Source organism: Dipodomys merriami, unplaced genomic scaffold, assembly GCF_024711535.1.
Source record: "Dipodomys merriami isolate MVZ:Mamm:240054 unplaced genomic scaffold, mDipMer1.0.p SCAF_314, whole genome shotgun sequence".
NCBI lineage: Eukaryota > Metazoa > Chordata > Mammalia > Rodentia > Heteromyidae > Dipodomys > Dipodomys merriami.
The window spans coordinates 1,227,841-1,244,966 of NW_027204649.1; the positions used below are offsets into that span (position 1 = coordinate 1,227,841).

Sequence of the window (17,126 nt, forward strand, 5' to 3'; positions counted from 1 at the left end):
GAAGCTATTTTTGTGAAAATACACAGGAGAGAAACAGCCAAGAAACACGGAAGGGACAGAATACACGAGATGAGGCTTAAAGGCAGAAAGTGACCAAATGATAAAGGATTTTAAAAAGCCTGCAAGGCACTGTTGGTTCACACCTGTAAACCTAGCTACTCAGATGATCATGATTTGAAGCCAGCCCAGGCAGGAAAGTCTATGAGACTCTTCTTTCAATTAACCACTAGTAAACCAGAGGTGGAGGTTTGGCTTAGTAGATTACTAGCCTTCAGCAAAAAAAAAAGCTCAAGGACAGGACCCAGATCCTGAGTTCAAGTCCCATTACTGACAAAGAAAAAAAAAGAAAGGTGTGCAGAGCTCATATTTGACTACTAAAGCAATAAAAAAAATCATGGGTTGTTTTAAGCTTGTGAGTGATATTATCAGGAGAATACTGAGACTACCAGAAAGCAGCAGGAGGCAGAATGAGAATCTCAGCCAATTAGGGGACAGGGAATAGAGAAGGGAGAAGATGTAATGTTATTGGAAGGCAGACTCCGCCTGGTAACTTGGGGGAACTTCCTGCACTGGAAAGGAACATGAAAAGCTCTCTAAGCTAAGATGAAAGGAAATACACACATCCATACCTGCTTGTAATAATCTATGTAGGAGATCTCCGAGCCGTCCCGCCTCTTGAAGGTGTGCACCGGCTTCACCGACCAGCTGATGTCGTCAATGCGGTAGGTTCTGTTATTGTACCTGGTAAACACAGGAAACTTTTAAGAAAGTTTTTCAGATCATGCAGACAAGCAGCCATTTCACTACACTTGTTACTTAAAGTGTAAGATAGACCAGAATGTCAGAAATTATGAGACAGTAACATAAGATAGTTGCATTTTTTGGCATACAAGATCTTGTATTCCAACAAATCCAGTGAGAAAGTTGGTAGACTACAATGTGTGTTTCTCACTGACAGACATTTCTGTTAAATGTTAAATCATGGTTAAATGTTCAATTGAAGAAGCATTACTTCAAAATTTCCCATCTGCTCTGATGTCATTCAAATTGCTCTGAAACTAGGGATCCTTTCTGATAATAAATACCAAGTAGGCTAAGCAACCACACAGATCTGCCATCTTGTTTAATCAACGTGGGTCAGGTTGCCTAAGACCACTCTTCCCCACCAGAACTGTGTAGCCTGCAGCATCCTGTAATGTGCTCCAGCCCGCAGAAATCTCCAAGGCAAGTTTCTCCAGAGCTAGGTATCCTGAAAGGAGGTTTCTTGAAAGTGTGGTATGCTGACCCATCAAAGAGGGAGATCTTCCTGGCCCAGCAGTATAGAATTGAACTACCCCTTTCCTATATGACCCAGAAAGTAACTTTAAGTGGAAGGCGAAGACTAACACAGTCCCTAAGACACCTCTTTGGATCAGCAAAACTATATGCTGTCTGGGCAGGGAAGGGGATCTCGGGGGAAAGCAAAGGAAGGGACGACAATGCCCAAAAAAAGAAATGTTCTCATTACCTGACTTAGGAAATGGTAGGCCCTCTGTACTATACCTTAATAGTAATAAAATTATTTCTTACTAGGTATATGCTAATACTCAGGAGGCTGAGATCTGAGGATCATGGTTTGAAGCCAGCCTGGGAAGAAAAGTCTGTGAGACTCTCATCTCCAATAAACTACCCAGAAAAAGCCAAGAGTGGTGCTGTGGCTCAAGTGGTAGATTGCTAGCCTTCAGTGAAAGAAGCTCAGGGACGGCACCCAAGCCCTGAGTTTAAGGCTCAGGATCAGAAAAAAAAAAAAAAAAAGGATGTGCTGAATTTTTGAATTTTTTGAATTCAGGAAGTCATTTAACCCACCAGTTTTTAATCCAGTTCAATGTGTATGGAGGGAAAATTATATATATATATATATATATATATATATATATATATATATATATATATATATAAATGTAGAAGTTTACAAAAAGTAAAACGTGCTCTTGATCTAAAAGACCTTAAATCTGCTATGGATCTCCTGTTCAGTACTATAACCTAATAAAATGCAATATAATGATCATCAAGAGTTGGCTGAGAGCAAAGTGTTTATGGGAACAGGCAGGTGAGTAACATACTTACTTCATCTGTGGAGGTGAAAATTTGAAATACAGAACTTGGGGCAGGGAGCCCAGGCAGGAGCACTAAAGTAACAAAGTTCAGGCTGCTGAGGGTCAGAACAGAAGAAGGGTATACAACAAGTAATAATGTTGGGACCATGCCAGCTTGGGACAGCCTGAACTTTAGACAATGGAGAGTAGCCACATCTTTTGCACAGGTGGCCAAACTTATCAGACTTGTGCTGTGGCCAGTGCTCCCATGAAATTCTTATTCAAAGAAACCTAAGTCATTCACTCTATAGAAAACACTGAGTAGATGTTTACCTTGTAAGGACAATGCGCCCTATAAGCTGTTTCTCACACATCTGGGTGAAGTCAGACATAGCAGCGTTGTAATAGAGATCAGTCATAAACTCCAGAACAGTTTCATTCCGGAGAATTTTATAACTTACATCAGCACTAAACAGGAGCCTGCTTTCATAATGTGACACAGAAATGGCAAACCCAGGCCAAAGGGATAATCTTTAAAAACATAAATTGAAAGAAGAAAAAATATCGTATTTAAAATGTTATACCAGAAAAATAAAGATTTGTGTGTGTGTGTGTGTGTGTGTGTGTGTGTGTGTGTGTGTGTGTGTGTGAGTGTGTGTGTGGTTTGTGGGGCTGTAACTCAGGGCGGCTTAGGCACTGTTCCTGAACTGTTTTGTTCAATGTTAGTGTTCTACCACTTTGAGCCACAGCTCCATGTCTGGTTTTCTGGTGGCAAATTGAAGATAAGAGTCTCATTGACTTTTCCTGCCTGGGCTGGCACTGAATTACGATCCTCCGATCTCAGCCTCCTGATTCGCTAAGATTACAAGTGTGAACCACCCGTACCTGACACAACAGTGATTTTTAAGTGATGATTTTCACTCTAATTTTCTACGGGTAACTTTTTCTTTAGTGTAATTTCTTCTAGTTGCTAACTAAAATGTTTATTTTCTGTTGGAGTGTTTAGTATACATGTAGGACCTTGGTACTACTGATATTCAGACTGCATAATTCTTGCTTAGGAGCTGTTCTTTGCATTGTAGGATGGTGAGCAGCATTCCTTGTCTCTACCCACTGGATTTCAGCATCATGCTCCCAGCAGTGAGAGCCAAAAATGTGACTTATGCCTTTCATTTTAGCTACTCGGGAGGCTGAGATCTGAGCACTGTTTAGAAGAAAAGTCTGTGAGACACTGGTCTCCAGTTAACTGCCCAAAAGTTCAAAGTAGAGGTGTGGCTTAGTGGTAGAGTGCTAGCCTCCAGTGAAAGCCAAGGGAGTGCTTGAAGCCCTGAGTGATTTCATTTGCAGAGATATAAAAGAAACCAGAGCTGGGCGCTGGTGGCTCACGCCTGTAACCCTAGCTACTCAGGAGGCTGAGATCTGAGGATCATGGTTCAAAGCCAGCCCGGGCAGGAGAGACCGTGAGACTCCTATCTCCAATAAACCACCAGAAAACCGGAAGTGGTGCTGTAGCTCAAGTGGTAGAGCGCTCGGCTTGAGCTGAAGAGCTGAGGGACAGCGCCCAGGCCCAGAGTTCAAGCCCCACGACCGACAAAAAAAAAAAAAAAAAAAAGAAACCAGAGTCCAGGCTATAGATGCTTTCTATATGGACTGAAAAGTCTTGAATAAGAAGTTACAGAAATGACATGAACATTCTAGTCTACCCTTTGAGAGCTTAGTTTGTGATACTAGCCAATCTGCAGGACAAGCATATGTACCGGTACTTGTTGTAACTTAGCTCAACAATGAACCCATGGATATTCCTATCCACACAGATTTTCAATCCTTTATGCACTTTGTTTATATATCTGTCTTTATATATACATGTCATATATATACACATGTACTTTTTTCTTTTTTTTCTGGAGAAAGTCTAAGGTAATAGAGAATAGAGAGGAACTATATGTTATACATAAACATACAATGTATATTAAATATACATTGTACATGTGTGTATGTGTATTTATTTTTCTGGAGAGCTATGTACCAACCAGTTTAAGGTAATAAAGAATAATAGGGAACAACCATGTGTATTGTGTGTACACACACACACATAATCTATATTAAACACACATTATATATGTATGTGTATATATGTACTTTTTTCTGGAGAATTATGTACTAATATAAGGTAATAAAGAATAACAGAGAACAACCATATGTATTATTTATATACATGCCCACATAATCTATATTATATATATGTGTGTATATATATGTATTTTTTCCAGAGAGCTATGTATTAATGAGTATAAGGCAGGATTGACACTTTCCCTGCAGCACCAACTTCCCAGTTTGGAAATAATATACAAGTATTCTGAATGATTTTGCCTTCACTAAGGTAGCTCTGTTGAATTCTCTATTTACCCACAATGATGTCATTCATGCCAACCACCTTGAATGTTCTAACTTCAATAAGACCACAGGAAACCAGCTATGTGTTACAGCACACAGTTTATCTTATTTTTTTTCATTTTTATATTCATAAAATTCAATTTCTGAATTCCTTCTAGAATTTATGATACTGTCCTTGTATAGAACAATACAAGGCTTCACATTTCACTCTACCATTCTCTAAAAAATACTCAAAAATTATAAAAGTCTAGTACATTCCAAATTACAGAGACCCTCATAGGAGGTATGTTATATTGCATTATAAACTACCCTGCTCACACTATGACCATTTCAGAGGAACAGAAAATACAAACTTACTTGTGCTGGGGAATTTCCACTGCCTTTGAAGGGTTATAGAAGTTCCTTCCAATTTGGTACATGGACAACTTTTTTAATATCCTGCAAGGGTATTTTTTTGAATCTTTGGTAAATATTAGTCAATAAAGTATAGTTCTAAAATTGTACTCAAGCTAAACACAAAATACTTAGAATGCATAGATTTTTTTTCTTCTAGAATATTTACACAATAAATATCCATCTATATTTGGACTGTCATTGCATTTGAGAATGACATAGTGAAGTTATTTTTCTCTGAGCTTAACTGCAATGATAAATTTGTGGTCCATTATGAACTGCAGCTGTGGTTACTGTAACACCGAACTGCAGCTGTGGTTACTTTAACATTGAACTGCAGCTGTGGTTACTGTAGTAAGCTGGAAAGGGTGAGGCAACCTGCCTCTTCCCCATTTTGAGAAGAGGCAAGATTTCTGATAAAGCTGTTCAAGCTGCCCAAAGATCTTACCTCACTGGTGTGACCCTTTGCCACTTGCCCAGTCACCTCCAGTACCTCAGATCACAAAAGGAGGTGACTGCATGGCGGGGGGGGGGGGGGGGGGGGAGGGGAGGGGTAATAGAGTTTGAGTCCAAGTCAGAATGAAAGGGTTCTACCTCTGTGATGTGGGTTACCAAATGTCACAAGCTCAAGTCTTGCTTATTTATTATTTATTATCTTTATTGTGTGTGTGCTATGGCTTGAACTCAGGGCTAGGTTATTCTCCTTGGCACTCTACCACTTGAGCAACATCACCACCTCCTGCTTTTTGCTACAGATAAGAGTCTCATGGACTCTTCTGCCTAGGCTGGATATGAACCACAATCCCCATATATCAGCCTTCTGAATAGTTAGGGTTTCAGCCACTAGCCTGAATATTATCATCTCCCTATTTATAAAGTCAGATTTCTATAACAAGTACCTTCCTCGGGGTGCTCAGTAAGCACGTTGTAAGATAAAACAATTGAAAACGCTTCGCCAATGGAAGGCATCTTACAAGTGTCAACTGACTCACAATAATCCCCTGAGAGGGGTTATTTCAGAAGCCAGACTGGCTTCTGAAAAGGGAAATGTCAGATATGATCAAGAGAGACAAGACAAGTTTAGGGTTAGAATTAGGAAAGAGTGTAACTGTTTGTGGTGTTTCATTATGTATGTCCCCTACTCACCAAAGCTAAAACTTGCCTGAGTCTGTCCTCTCCAGAGGCTGGCCTGGGCAAATGGGTGGTTGGCTAAGGTTTCTAAGCAGTGCATCCGAATGACTCATACAAGCTCTTCCTAACTGTGCATAGGCTTTACAGTATCCACCAGTCAGCTGGGAAGCACTTTGATTCCCAGGCCCCACCCATGATAGTCTATGTATTAGATCTGGTGTGGAGCTAGAGAATTTGCACTTGATCAAATCCTATCCAAGATGATTTTGGAACAAATGATCCTTATATTAGGCCTGAAGAACAATGAATAGTTTAGTTCCTTCCTTCTACCCCAGGTGTCTATGTGATCAAGGGGAGGGGAAGAAGGTGTTGCCAGGACAGAAAGCAGATGGCGGTTGCCTTTTATATTCTAATCAACCAGCTAGGAGAAAAATAAGTCCTTCAGCTGATTAAGCCAAACACAGTGAACTGATGTCTAGGGGTCGAGATGTAATGGAGTACTAGAAATGAAGAAAAGCAAAAAGGCACCCTCCTTCTACCAATGGAATGTCAATAACCCTTCAATGCCTTGTCTCAGTTCTCCTAATACTCAGTTCTGATAATGATGATTTGTGCTAACCAGAGGCTGTGACAGATGCTTGCACATTACTGTCAAATACATAAAAGTACATATTAAAAAGAAACTGTCCCAGTGATGATGCTGGGGCACAGCCTACACATTGTTAGGTTAAAAAGGTACACACTAAACGGCGCCAGTGGCTCACACCTTCACCCTTTCTACTCAGGAGGCTGAGATCTGAGGATCATGGTTCAAAGCCAGCCCAGGCACTCGAAAACAGAAGTGGAGCTGTGGCTCAAAGTGGTAGAGCACTAGCCTTGAGCAAAAAGAGCTCAGGGACAGCACCTAGGCCCTGAGTTCAAGTTCAAGCCCATGACTGTCCCCTCACCCCCTCAAAAAAAGGGACATAGTAGACAAGTAGATGGGCCCAACACCAGCACAGGTTTACTCAGAAAAAGCCAGACAAGAGGAGGGAGTAAAGCAACAGTATTTCTAACTCAAAGCACTGGTCTGGAACTTATGATAAGGACCTGGGCCTTAAGACCTAACACAAACAACTGAGTATTTTAATACCCAGGCTCTATGCTGAGAAGTATTGATAGTACAAATTAAATTTACATTTAAAATTCCTTACTTTTTGAAGATGATATTGAGGAACTGGATGCACATAGGAGAGCTTGAGGGCAGTTCACACGTTAGAGTGACAGTCATCTTTATGGTCTCATCTCTGTGAGTTTTACTTGACAGTTCTGTGACCTGGGAAAATAGGCACTTAAAAGGCACTCTGCTGGGCTTCCTCAAATATGTACAATGAAGGTATCAGAAAGCCACTCATGTTTCATATACATGAGTGAAAACAGAACCACAGATATTCCTATATAATGAATAACTTAATGTTCATCTTATGTTGGGAGGGGTATTTAATTCCTTGGTGTGTGTGTGTGTCTCTCTCTCCCCCCTCTATATATACATTTATATGATATGATCTATCACTCTATTCTCTAACTTAACAAAAGGAAAATTAAAGCCAGACGCATAGCTAGACGATTTGATACACAAAGAATTCCAGAACAGTGGACTGTAACCATTTTGGTGAGCAAGAAGAAGACATATCATGAATTACTTTAAGAGTCTTATAAAGATGAAAAATATCCTCCCAAGAAAGCTTCACATATGTATATACCACAAGAGTACACATGCACCCATTTTCAGGGACCGCTTGGATGCCCAGAAGTCTCTTAGAGGACTGTACTGCTTCTGTCAAGTTTGTGAATTACACATGCTCAAAAGCTTATTCATAAAACAGAGAAGCAGAGAAGAGAAACAAAGTAAAAGAGAGTATATAGTCAAGAGAGAAAGTAAAAATGAGGAGAGGAGGAATAAAGGTAGAAGTTAGAATAACTTCCAGAAATTTCATTCTGAAAATTTGAGAAGGAATCTTTAAAACCATGTGCCAAAACAAATCTTTCCTCCTTAAGAAAAAAAAAAAAAGATGGGGCTGAGAAGGTGGCTCAGTGGTTAAAGCGCTTGCCTTGCATGCCTGAGGCCCTGGGTTCGATTCCTCAGCACCACATAAGCAAAAAGAAAAAAGCCGGAAGTGGCGCTGTGGCTCAAGTGGTAGAGCGCTAGCCTTGAGCTGAAGAGCTGAGGGACAGCACCCAGGCCAGGCCCCATGACCGGACCCAAAAAAAAAAAAAAAAAAAAAAAAAAAAAAGAAAAGAAGGAAAGATAAGATACTGAGGAAATTGTTAGGACTTTTCTAACCTAGAACCATGCTTTAACAATATAAAAATGCAAACATTTGTTTCTGTAACAGCTCCTGGCACTGTATTCGTTTTTTAATGTAAGAATTCAGAAAACAAGTAAGTATCAATCTATCATCAGAGATTTTTTTCCAAGGATAACAAGTTAGAAACTGGCTTAGAAATTGACTAATTTTTAAGCATAAAAGCACAGGGTCTCATTAAAGGATAAAGGCCCCAAGAATGCTTACATTTCTTTTTTTTTTTTTTTTTTTTTTTTGGTCAGTTGTGGGGCTTGAACTCTGGGCTTTGGCACTGTCCCTGTGCTCTTCAGCTCAAGGCGAACGCTCTACCACTTGAGCCCCAGCGCCACTTCCGGTTTTCTAGTGGTTTATTGGAGATAAGAGTCTCATGGACTTTCCTGCCCGGGCTGGTTGATTTCAGCATTCTGAGTAGCTAGGATTACAGGCGTGAGCCACCAGTACCCGGCTTGCTTATATTTCTTGAGTAAATTTCCAAATATGTACTTATAATCTGGAAATTTAAACTTACATTATTATACCGTGCTACTTAAAATGCTGAGTTTAAGGATTCACTTTTTTTTTTTTTTTTGGTAGTGGGGCCTGAACTCTGGGCCTGGGCACTATCCCTTAGCTCTTCAGCTCAAGGCTAGGGCTCTACCACTTGAGCCACAGAGTCACTTCACGCTTTTTTTTTCTTTTTCTTTTGCTCATGTGGTGCTGAGGAATCAAACCCAGGGCTTCATGCATGCAAGGCAAGCACTCTACCACTGAGCCACCTTCCCAGCCCAAGGATTCACTTTCTAAGTAACATAAGTATTTAATTCTGCGTTTTAACTTTTCATACAGAAACTGGTTCTTTTTTTCTTTGTAGTAATCTTAATATTATTGTAGAACAAGATTTATGATAAGAACATCAATATCTTTAAGAATGAAGATGTTGAAAGCATAACAGTAGATATAACAAAATATCAATTTTCATGTCTAGTGGTCAAACTTAAAAATACTTTTAGAACACATCACTATATATTTCATATGATGGAACAAGTCATAAAAGAAACGTCAGTTCTGTATTCAAAGACTGAAGCTGTTTGGTAATTCAGGTGCGATTTGCAGATTTGAGATTTCATTTGCTGATGCAAATGAAACAGAACAAATTAAAAGCTCTGAAGACACAGGTACATGGTGTTTTTAAAGGTATTTCCCATTTATGGAAACGTTTTAAATGATGCCTATTTTTAGGATAGTTTATGGAAACGTTTTAAATGATGCCTATTTTTAGGATAGTTTATGGAAACGTTTTAAATGATGCCTATTTTTAGGATAGTTGTAGCTCTTATTTTTACAGTGCTAGAACATCGGTGGCTTAATCATGTAATCAAATACTGATAACTTAGGAAGTCTCTGAGCTTTCCAGCTGGGAACAGGAAAAAGTGAAGAGTTATCCTATCTTTTTTATTTTCTTGGTCAGTAGTGGGGCTTGAACTCAGGGCCTAAGCGCTGTCCCTGAGCACTTCCACTTTGAGCCACAGCACTGCTTCCAGTTTTCTTATGGTTAACTGGAGGTAAGAGTCTCATGGACTTTCCTGCCTGGTTTGGCTTTGAACTGCAATCCTCAGGTCTCAGTCTCCTGAGTAGCTAGGATTACAGACATATGCCACGGCCGCCTAGCTGCTATCTTTTAAATATACATGTCTAAGCATATGTCTGCATGCATATACATACGCACATATGTGGGGAAAACCATATTCTACCTTTTTTCCTAGCTTTTGTGAAAGAAAAAGGATAGCACCATCAAATGCTTTTGCTTTGTTGGCAAGTTCACTGTGATTATAAAGTAGAGCAATCCTCAGCCTTCTAGATTCGATATCTGGATTATAAGTCACATGGTACTGGTATAGATGCCAGTCTCGGGGAATATCTAAATTGAAGAGATTTGTAACCAGATTCACAGGTATTCCACTCGAACCTGGGGAAAGAAACAAAAATAACAATATTTTTTCACTAAAAATTACACCTGTTAACATTAATCATATTTAAACTTATATTTGCATAATAGTTGCTATAAAGCAAGCATTTTTAGTCAGTAGTAGCAGCTGATGTCTAAAACTTGAAGCTCGGCCATACCACATTGTGAACTGACGTGCTTTCATTTGTGAAGCAAGGCAACAGAGAAACATGGAAGCAGAAACTAACATTCTTAACTTTGGGAGAAGTTAATGAACCCAAATTCCTCCCAAGCCTGCCTCCAGCTCCAATCACTGCAATTGAAATCTGCTGCAGTAACATTTGCATATGCTGCTTTAAAGTCAGATTACAAAGAAACTGACAGGTTCTTACATCTAATAGTGTAACTCCCCAACCTCTGGGAAACCCAAAATAATCAAAAGGTAACCATACTTCTGTAAGTCTTGGAAAGGTTCCATCTGTGATAAGATCATTAGACAAACAGCTAACAAGCCCCTGAGACATGGAGGAGTAAGATAGGAGTTAGGAAGGAACTGTATCTTTTCTGTGTAAAAGTCAACAGGGCCTGGAGCTTCTAGTTTCTGTAGGGAGACCATATGTGTGTATAGAAGTTCCTTCCTCCTAAAGAAATTTTTACTTACAGCTTAAAAGTGCATAGGATAAAATCAGAGATAAACATGGCATAGTCAGTATTCAGGATGACATAATCTTCATTCTGCCTCAGGACAAAATCTAAGAGATGACTAAGGAGTTTCTTCTTACCTCTTCTCTCTTCATGAAAACACACTCACAGTCTGCATTATAGAATGTATGATTCCTGTACTCTGACTTACAGAAAAGAATGATATCAAATAAGCATGACTTTTCTTTTCTCATGGAGGAAGTAGAAGCATGAGCCTCCGAAGTGGTGAGGAAGAAAAACATGTTTTGTGTCCCTCAGTGTTTTCTCAGTCTCTGTATAGATCTGTTAGGAGCCAGGAGTCATGGGGCTATTTTAAAGGAAAGATCTCTTTTGTTCTTTCAGATCCCCAGGAAATGGCAACATAGCATCCCATATAAATGGACAAAGGGAAGCCAACCTAGAGAATGTCAGATGAGATCTTTTAAGATCTTCTATATCACCCTCATACACACTGCAGAATGGATGAAAATACCTGACAGGTGGTAAGGTAAGGACTATTTCACAAAATATTTTCTTTTTTGTCTCTCTCTCTCTCTCTGTGCATGCATGAGTAAGTTTGCTAGATGATGGCATAACATCTAAAGTATCTAGACAGTACTTCACACACAGCACATATTCTACAAGCATATGAACTTATTTATCTTACATCTAGGAATGGAAATTTTTTAAGCAAGACTTGGTACCATTAAAAAAAAAAAAAGTACTATGAGCTGGGTGTCGGTGGCTTATGCCTGTAATCCTAGCTACTCAGGAGGCTGAGATCTGAAGATCTCGGTTCAAAGCCAGCCTAGGCAGGAAAGTCCATGAGACTCTTACCTCCAATTAACCACCAAAACACCACAAATGGCGCTGTGGCTTAAGTGGTAGAGTGCTCACCTTGAGGTGAAGCGCTCAGGGACAGTGCTCAGGCCAAGTTCAAGCTTCACGACAGACCCCCCCACACACACACAAAAAATGCTTACTGCATACCTGTTTTACAGTCTTTCACATGTGCCAATTTCTGTCTGATACAGATACCCAGGTCCATGAAGTCCCGTTTCATCTTCACACTTCTTTCTGCAACAGTACTTCTAACATTATCCAAAGATAAACCATCTTTGTCTAAAATATGAGAACACAATAATAACTCACATATCATTCTGATGATATTGTCTACCACTAGGATCAATAATGAATCTAAAAACTCCGATGTTTGTGATTTTTTTTTTTTTTTGTCAGTCGTGGGCCTGGGCTCTGTCCCTCAGCTCTTCAGCTCAAGGCTAGCACTCTAACACTTGAGCCACAGCACCATTTCTGGCTTTTTCTGCTTATGTGGTGCTGAGGAATTGAACCCAGGGCCTCATGCATGCAAGGCAAGCACTCTACCACTGAGCCACCTTCCCAGCCCCAGATGCTTGCGAATTTTAAAATGTTCTTAACTATGCAAAAGTTTTTCACCTAAGAATTAGACTGTGAATAAAGTATGGAACATTTTGTTAGAAATAAATAAAATATGCAGAGTTAGTGTTCTAATTATATTCTTAATTTTTATTATCTTTAGTTATACAAAGGGATTTCAATTTAACATGTAAGTGTATGAGTATCATGAATTTTGATCAGTGTCATCCTTTCCATAATTTCTCCCTAACTGTCCCAATCCCACCCATGCCCTTTTCATTATATGTTAAACTTTTTTTTTTATAAGGCGAGAAATCTGTCTCCCTATGTCTAGCTCTGTAAAACTGTTCCTGTTTTCCTTCTTGAAAGCACACTGGAGTTCCATACCAGTGTCTGCACAGAGTGGGGTTGGAACCCTTTCTTTTCCCAGTGAAAAGAAAAGGAACTATCCTGAACACATTAAATTAACACCTTAAATTAAACACATTAAAATTCTTTCCTTCCTTTTTTATTTTCATGAGTTGTGGGGCTCAGGACCCAAGTGCTGTCCCTGAGTGCTTTTTGCTCAAGGCTACCACTTTAAGGCACAGCTCTACTCCAGTTTTCTGGTGTTTAATTGGAGATTGGAGTCTCACAGAGTCTCCTGCCCAGGTTGGCTTTGAAATGCAATCCTCTGATAGCAGCTTCCTAAGTAGCCAGGATTACAGGTGTGAGCCACCAGCGCCTGGCTTAAAATTTATTTCAAAATGAATGTTCCCTGTTTAAATAGTATGAAGAGGTGCTGGGGTTTTCTGATGTGTCTTTGACACTTTGAAGACAACAGAATGCCAAAAATCAAAATATTAAAGTATATTATTTGAAAATAATATGAGTAATGAATCTCTAGAACCCTGGCTTGGAATCTCCTGTGAGATAGATACTAAATGCAATTCCCAGATGTCGTCACTTTTACCTGCTCAGAACAACTGGCTTTATCGTTCTCAATAGAGTCTGTTTCTCAAGAAAATAAACTTTTAAAAATTCTTTGTCACTTCTTTATTTTACAGATCAATAAATTGAGAGGTAGAAATTATACATCTTAAATCCAGAGGCCATAATATTAATCATGACACACAATTTATTAAATGAAGAAAATAAAATTTAATTTAAAAATCTATTCAAACTCTACTTTCAATATAATGCTATCCTATGAATTCTATTCTATTCTCAAATTATATTAACCTCAGTAGACTGTCTTATATCATCCAATGCTCCGGATTTCAAAAGATGTTGGACATTTTCTAAAATTTCAGGCTACTGTAGGATGGTAAATATTAAGGGCTGAGGGAAAAGGGGAATTTATCATTTAATGGGAATAGATTTATGAAGGATTTCCATCACTTGCTATTTATAAGAATGTACAGCCAACATGGAAAAACAGTCTGGAAGGTGGAATGATGCCTGAATGGTGCAGGGTCTGGTGTACTCCCTCTCTTTGTGTAAATCCGAATTACATGGTGGGTGTGAAAGGGGTCTGGAGAATTTCCTGCCAGGAAAAGAAGGTGCGTCTAAGTGGAACCAGAGAATCTCCCGCCAGGAATGAAAAACCAATCATGTGATGGGTGAGAGCCCCAGACTCCCAGTTTGGGAGGTCCTAGGTGCCCAGGGCATTCACATTTGTTAGAAATTGAAAAACGAATTTGGTGGCCAGAACAGGGGAACTAACAGGTTTCACCTGAGGTTATCGGGTGACCTGTGTCCCCCATACATGCATATGTAGAAATCTGAACCCATGGTGCTTCAGAATGTTACTGTTATTTGAAGACAGATCTTTAAAAAGATAAGTTAAAGTTAAGTAATTAAAGTGACTACTAATCAGTCTGATGTCATAAGAGGAGGAATTAGAACACAAACATATGCAGAAAAAACATTACGTAGAAGCAGGGAGAAACAAGCCCATCTACAAGCCATGGAGAGAGGCCTCAAAAGGAATAACCCTGCCAACACCTTGATCTCAGATTTGATACCTCCAGAATTATGAGAAAATACATTTCTATTATTTGAGCACCTAGTCTCTGTTATCTTGTTATGCAAACTTATAATTAATGCACTGGGCATGCCAACTCCTATTGTGACAGTGTACTTACAGTGGCATGTTGACAAAGATCCCAAGACCACATCAGGGTTGCAAGGAAATGAACTACCACCCGACAGGGGTGTGTGTCCCAGGGAAGATGCAAAGTCAGCAGCAGCATTTGCCAGGCTTCTGCCATCCCAGCAGGTAATGATAGCATTGCATTTGGATGTCATAGATTCCTAGAGTGTTTTTTTCCTCTCAAAACTCTTCACTGAATAGACAGAATCAGAACACTGACTTCCTCAAGACATCGAATTACCACTTACTAAGCATTAGCAGCTGACTCCATGTTAGGGAACTTCTAAGTATATGACTATAGGCATTCAAAAAAAAAAAGATGTTCACAAAGCAAGCCTAGGTCTCTAAGGTTGGGTGAATGAAGTCCCTCTTGCTCCATTCCAGGGAACAAAGCTCAGGGGAACAGCCTCAGCAGAGCTTACCTTGCTGTGAAGTCCCGCTGGTTCCCAGGAAGCCACTGCCTGAGGCCACTTCACCGTCACCAGGATCAACTGATGTGGTCTATCAAAAGGGAAAACATCTTGTTCAGATAGGAGTCTCAGTCAGAACATTATTACAAGGTCAGATCAGTCACTGTCACGTCCTAAATCCTTAGACAAAGATGATCCAGGAAAAGAAAATATGAATGGGTAAAGCTCTTGATGAGGAAACCATGCCCATTCTGGGCATGAAACTGCTTTCAGTACCAACAGGAAAACACAGTGTCAGACCCATGTGTGCGGGTTGATCTTTGTGTTCAGGAAACCTGTCAGAAAGAAGGGGCACAAACATGCACGGACTGTTTGCCTCTGGGACTATGGGACGTGGACATAAATTGAACCTGGACGGGGCCTCTAGGCACAGGTCTAGAAGACAACTCTCTCTGCATAAACTGGCCAACTTCTTTAAAAACAGTGGAGAGAGAACCACTCACATTTTCTCTTTTCATGGAAAATGCTTGTCTTTGTTCCAGAAATTACTACAAAATGAGTGAAATCAAGAGAAGACCACTTTCATGAAAATGAAAATAAAATGACCACAAACTACTCAGCTGAGCACTTTTACTCTAAGTCTAAAAGGTGGCTCAAAATTCTGGAGATAGAGTTAAACTGTGCTTTTCTGAGGGTCCGCCCGATCTGTCACTCAAGACCAGCAACTGGCTCAAAGTGGCTAATCTACCACCCGTGACTAGCAACCAGCTCAAAGTGGCTAACCAAGCGACAGCAGCTGAATCAACCACCTTGAGTGTGTTAGGAATTATTGGTGTGTTAGGAATTACTGGTGTGTCAGGGATTATTGGTGTGTGAGGGATTAATGGTGAGTGTTAGGGATTTTTGGTTTGTCAGGGATTATTGGTGTGAGTGTCAGGGATTATTGGTGAGTGTTAGGGATTACTGGTGAGTGTTGGGGATGACTGATGTACCCGGTAAACAAGGCCGAACTGTACCAGACTATAATCCACATCATGGAATGAACAGGGCCACTTTTCTCCCCAAAAATGTACGGCCAAGTTAGAACGCAGCAAGGAGCGGCTCTTGAGGGGCTCGCGCGGCCACACTCTGTCTTGCTCGGACGCGGCCCTAGAAGGAACATGGGGAGAAGCGTCTGGAAGACTCAAGCTGGGCGAAGGTGCTGTCCTTAGAGAAGGAGGCCCCCGGAGGGCACGGCGGGAAGAAAGGAGGGGGCTTACCGGCGGCGAGGCTGCGGGGCGGCGAGGCTGCGGGGCGCCGGGCGGCGAGGCGGCTGCGGGGCGGCCCACGCTGGGGGCGCCGGGGCTGCGGGCGGAGCCGCGGGCTCTCACCCGCGCGCGTCCGCTCATGCTCCCGCGCGGTGAGGTCTGAACCCCGGGGAGATGGGAAGGGGCGGGAAATGAGGGGGCGGTGGGGCGGGGGCAGGGAAGGGGCGGGAAATGAGGGGGCGGAGGCGCGGGGGCACAGGGTCGGTGAGGCGGGGCGGGAGGCGGGGCGGGGCGGGGGCGGGGCAGAGGGGCGGGGCAGGGTGGGGGGACGGGGCGGGGCAGAGCGGATGGGGCGGGGCGGGGCAGAGGGGCGGGGCGGGGCAGAGCGGATGGGGCGGGGGGGGGCACGGTGGCGGGGCGGGTGGGGCGGGGTAGAGGGGCGGATGGGGCGGGGCGGGGCAGAGGGGCGGGGCGGGGCACGGCAGAGCGGATGGGGCGGGGCGGGGCAGATGGGGCGGGGCAGGGTGGGGGACAGGGCGGGGCAGGGTGGGGGGACGGGGCGGGGTAGAGGGGCGGATGGGGCGGGGCAGAGGGGCGGGGCGGGGCAGAGGGGCGGGGCACGGTGGCGGGGGGGGGGGCAGCGGGGGCAGCGGGGCAGGTGAGGAGGAGGAGCTGAGGCCCAGAGCACCTGCGCCTCATCTTCGCGCTGTTCTGACCCGGGCTGGGTCTTGAACCCGGGGCCCAGGTGCTGTCCTGAGGCGTTCTGTTCATGTCTCGAGGCCGATGCTCTTCCACCCGAGCCGCAGCTCCACGGGTCGGATCTCACCTCCACTTGGCGTGGACCGATGCCGTCCCAAGCTGCAGTAGGAGTGTCTTCCGCGTCTCGCTTGGTCCTTTAGCTTTCTTCGACTTTTCTCACTTTCTCTTCTCAACTTGTTGACCCCAAAGACGTTTCCTTTTCCTTATTTCCTTCTTCACTCCCACCCACAGTCTC

General features: G+C 42.1%; 1 protein-coding gene and 1 long non-coding RNA gene across 2 annotated transcripts in view; one reads left to right on the forward strand and one right to left on the reverse strand.

The window, feature by feature from the left end:
- LOC138841314 (piwi-like protein 4) overlaps positions 1–16,286 on the reverse strand; it is a 37,127-nt gene extending 20,841 nt beyond the window's left edge. Inside the window, exons 1-8 of the mRNA XM_070041997.1 lie at positions 16,145–16,286; positions 14,898–14,976; positions 11,934–12,065; positions 10,069–10,283; positions 7,187–7,308; positions 4,827–4,907; positions 2,409–2,606; positions 630–741 (exon numbers count right to left, since the gene is read on the reverse strand). Of these exons, the coding sequence (XP_069898098.1) occupies positions 630–741; positions 2,409–2,606; positions 4,827–4,907; positions 7,187–7,308; positions 10,069–10,283; positions 11,934–12,065; positions 14,898–14,976; positions 16,145–16,273 (1,068 nt within the window). The 5' untranslated portion in view covers positions 16,274–16,286. The remainder of the gene's footprint in view (positions 1–629; positions 742–2,408; positions 2,607–4,826; positions 4,908–7,186; positions 7,309–10,068; positions 10,284–11,933; positions 12,066–14,897; positions 14,977–16,144) is intronic.
- On the forward strand, positions 583–16,165 carry LOC138841316 (uncharacterized). Its single transcript, XR_011376389.1, has 3 exons — positions 583–722; positions 11,307–11,451; positions 14,860–16,165. It is a non-coding gene; the product is annotated as an uncharacterized lncRNA (long non-coding RNA).
- Positions 16,287–17,126: the final 840 nt, after the last annotated feature.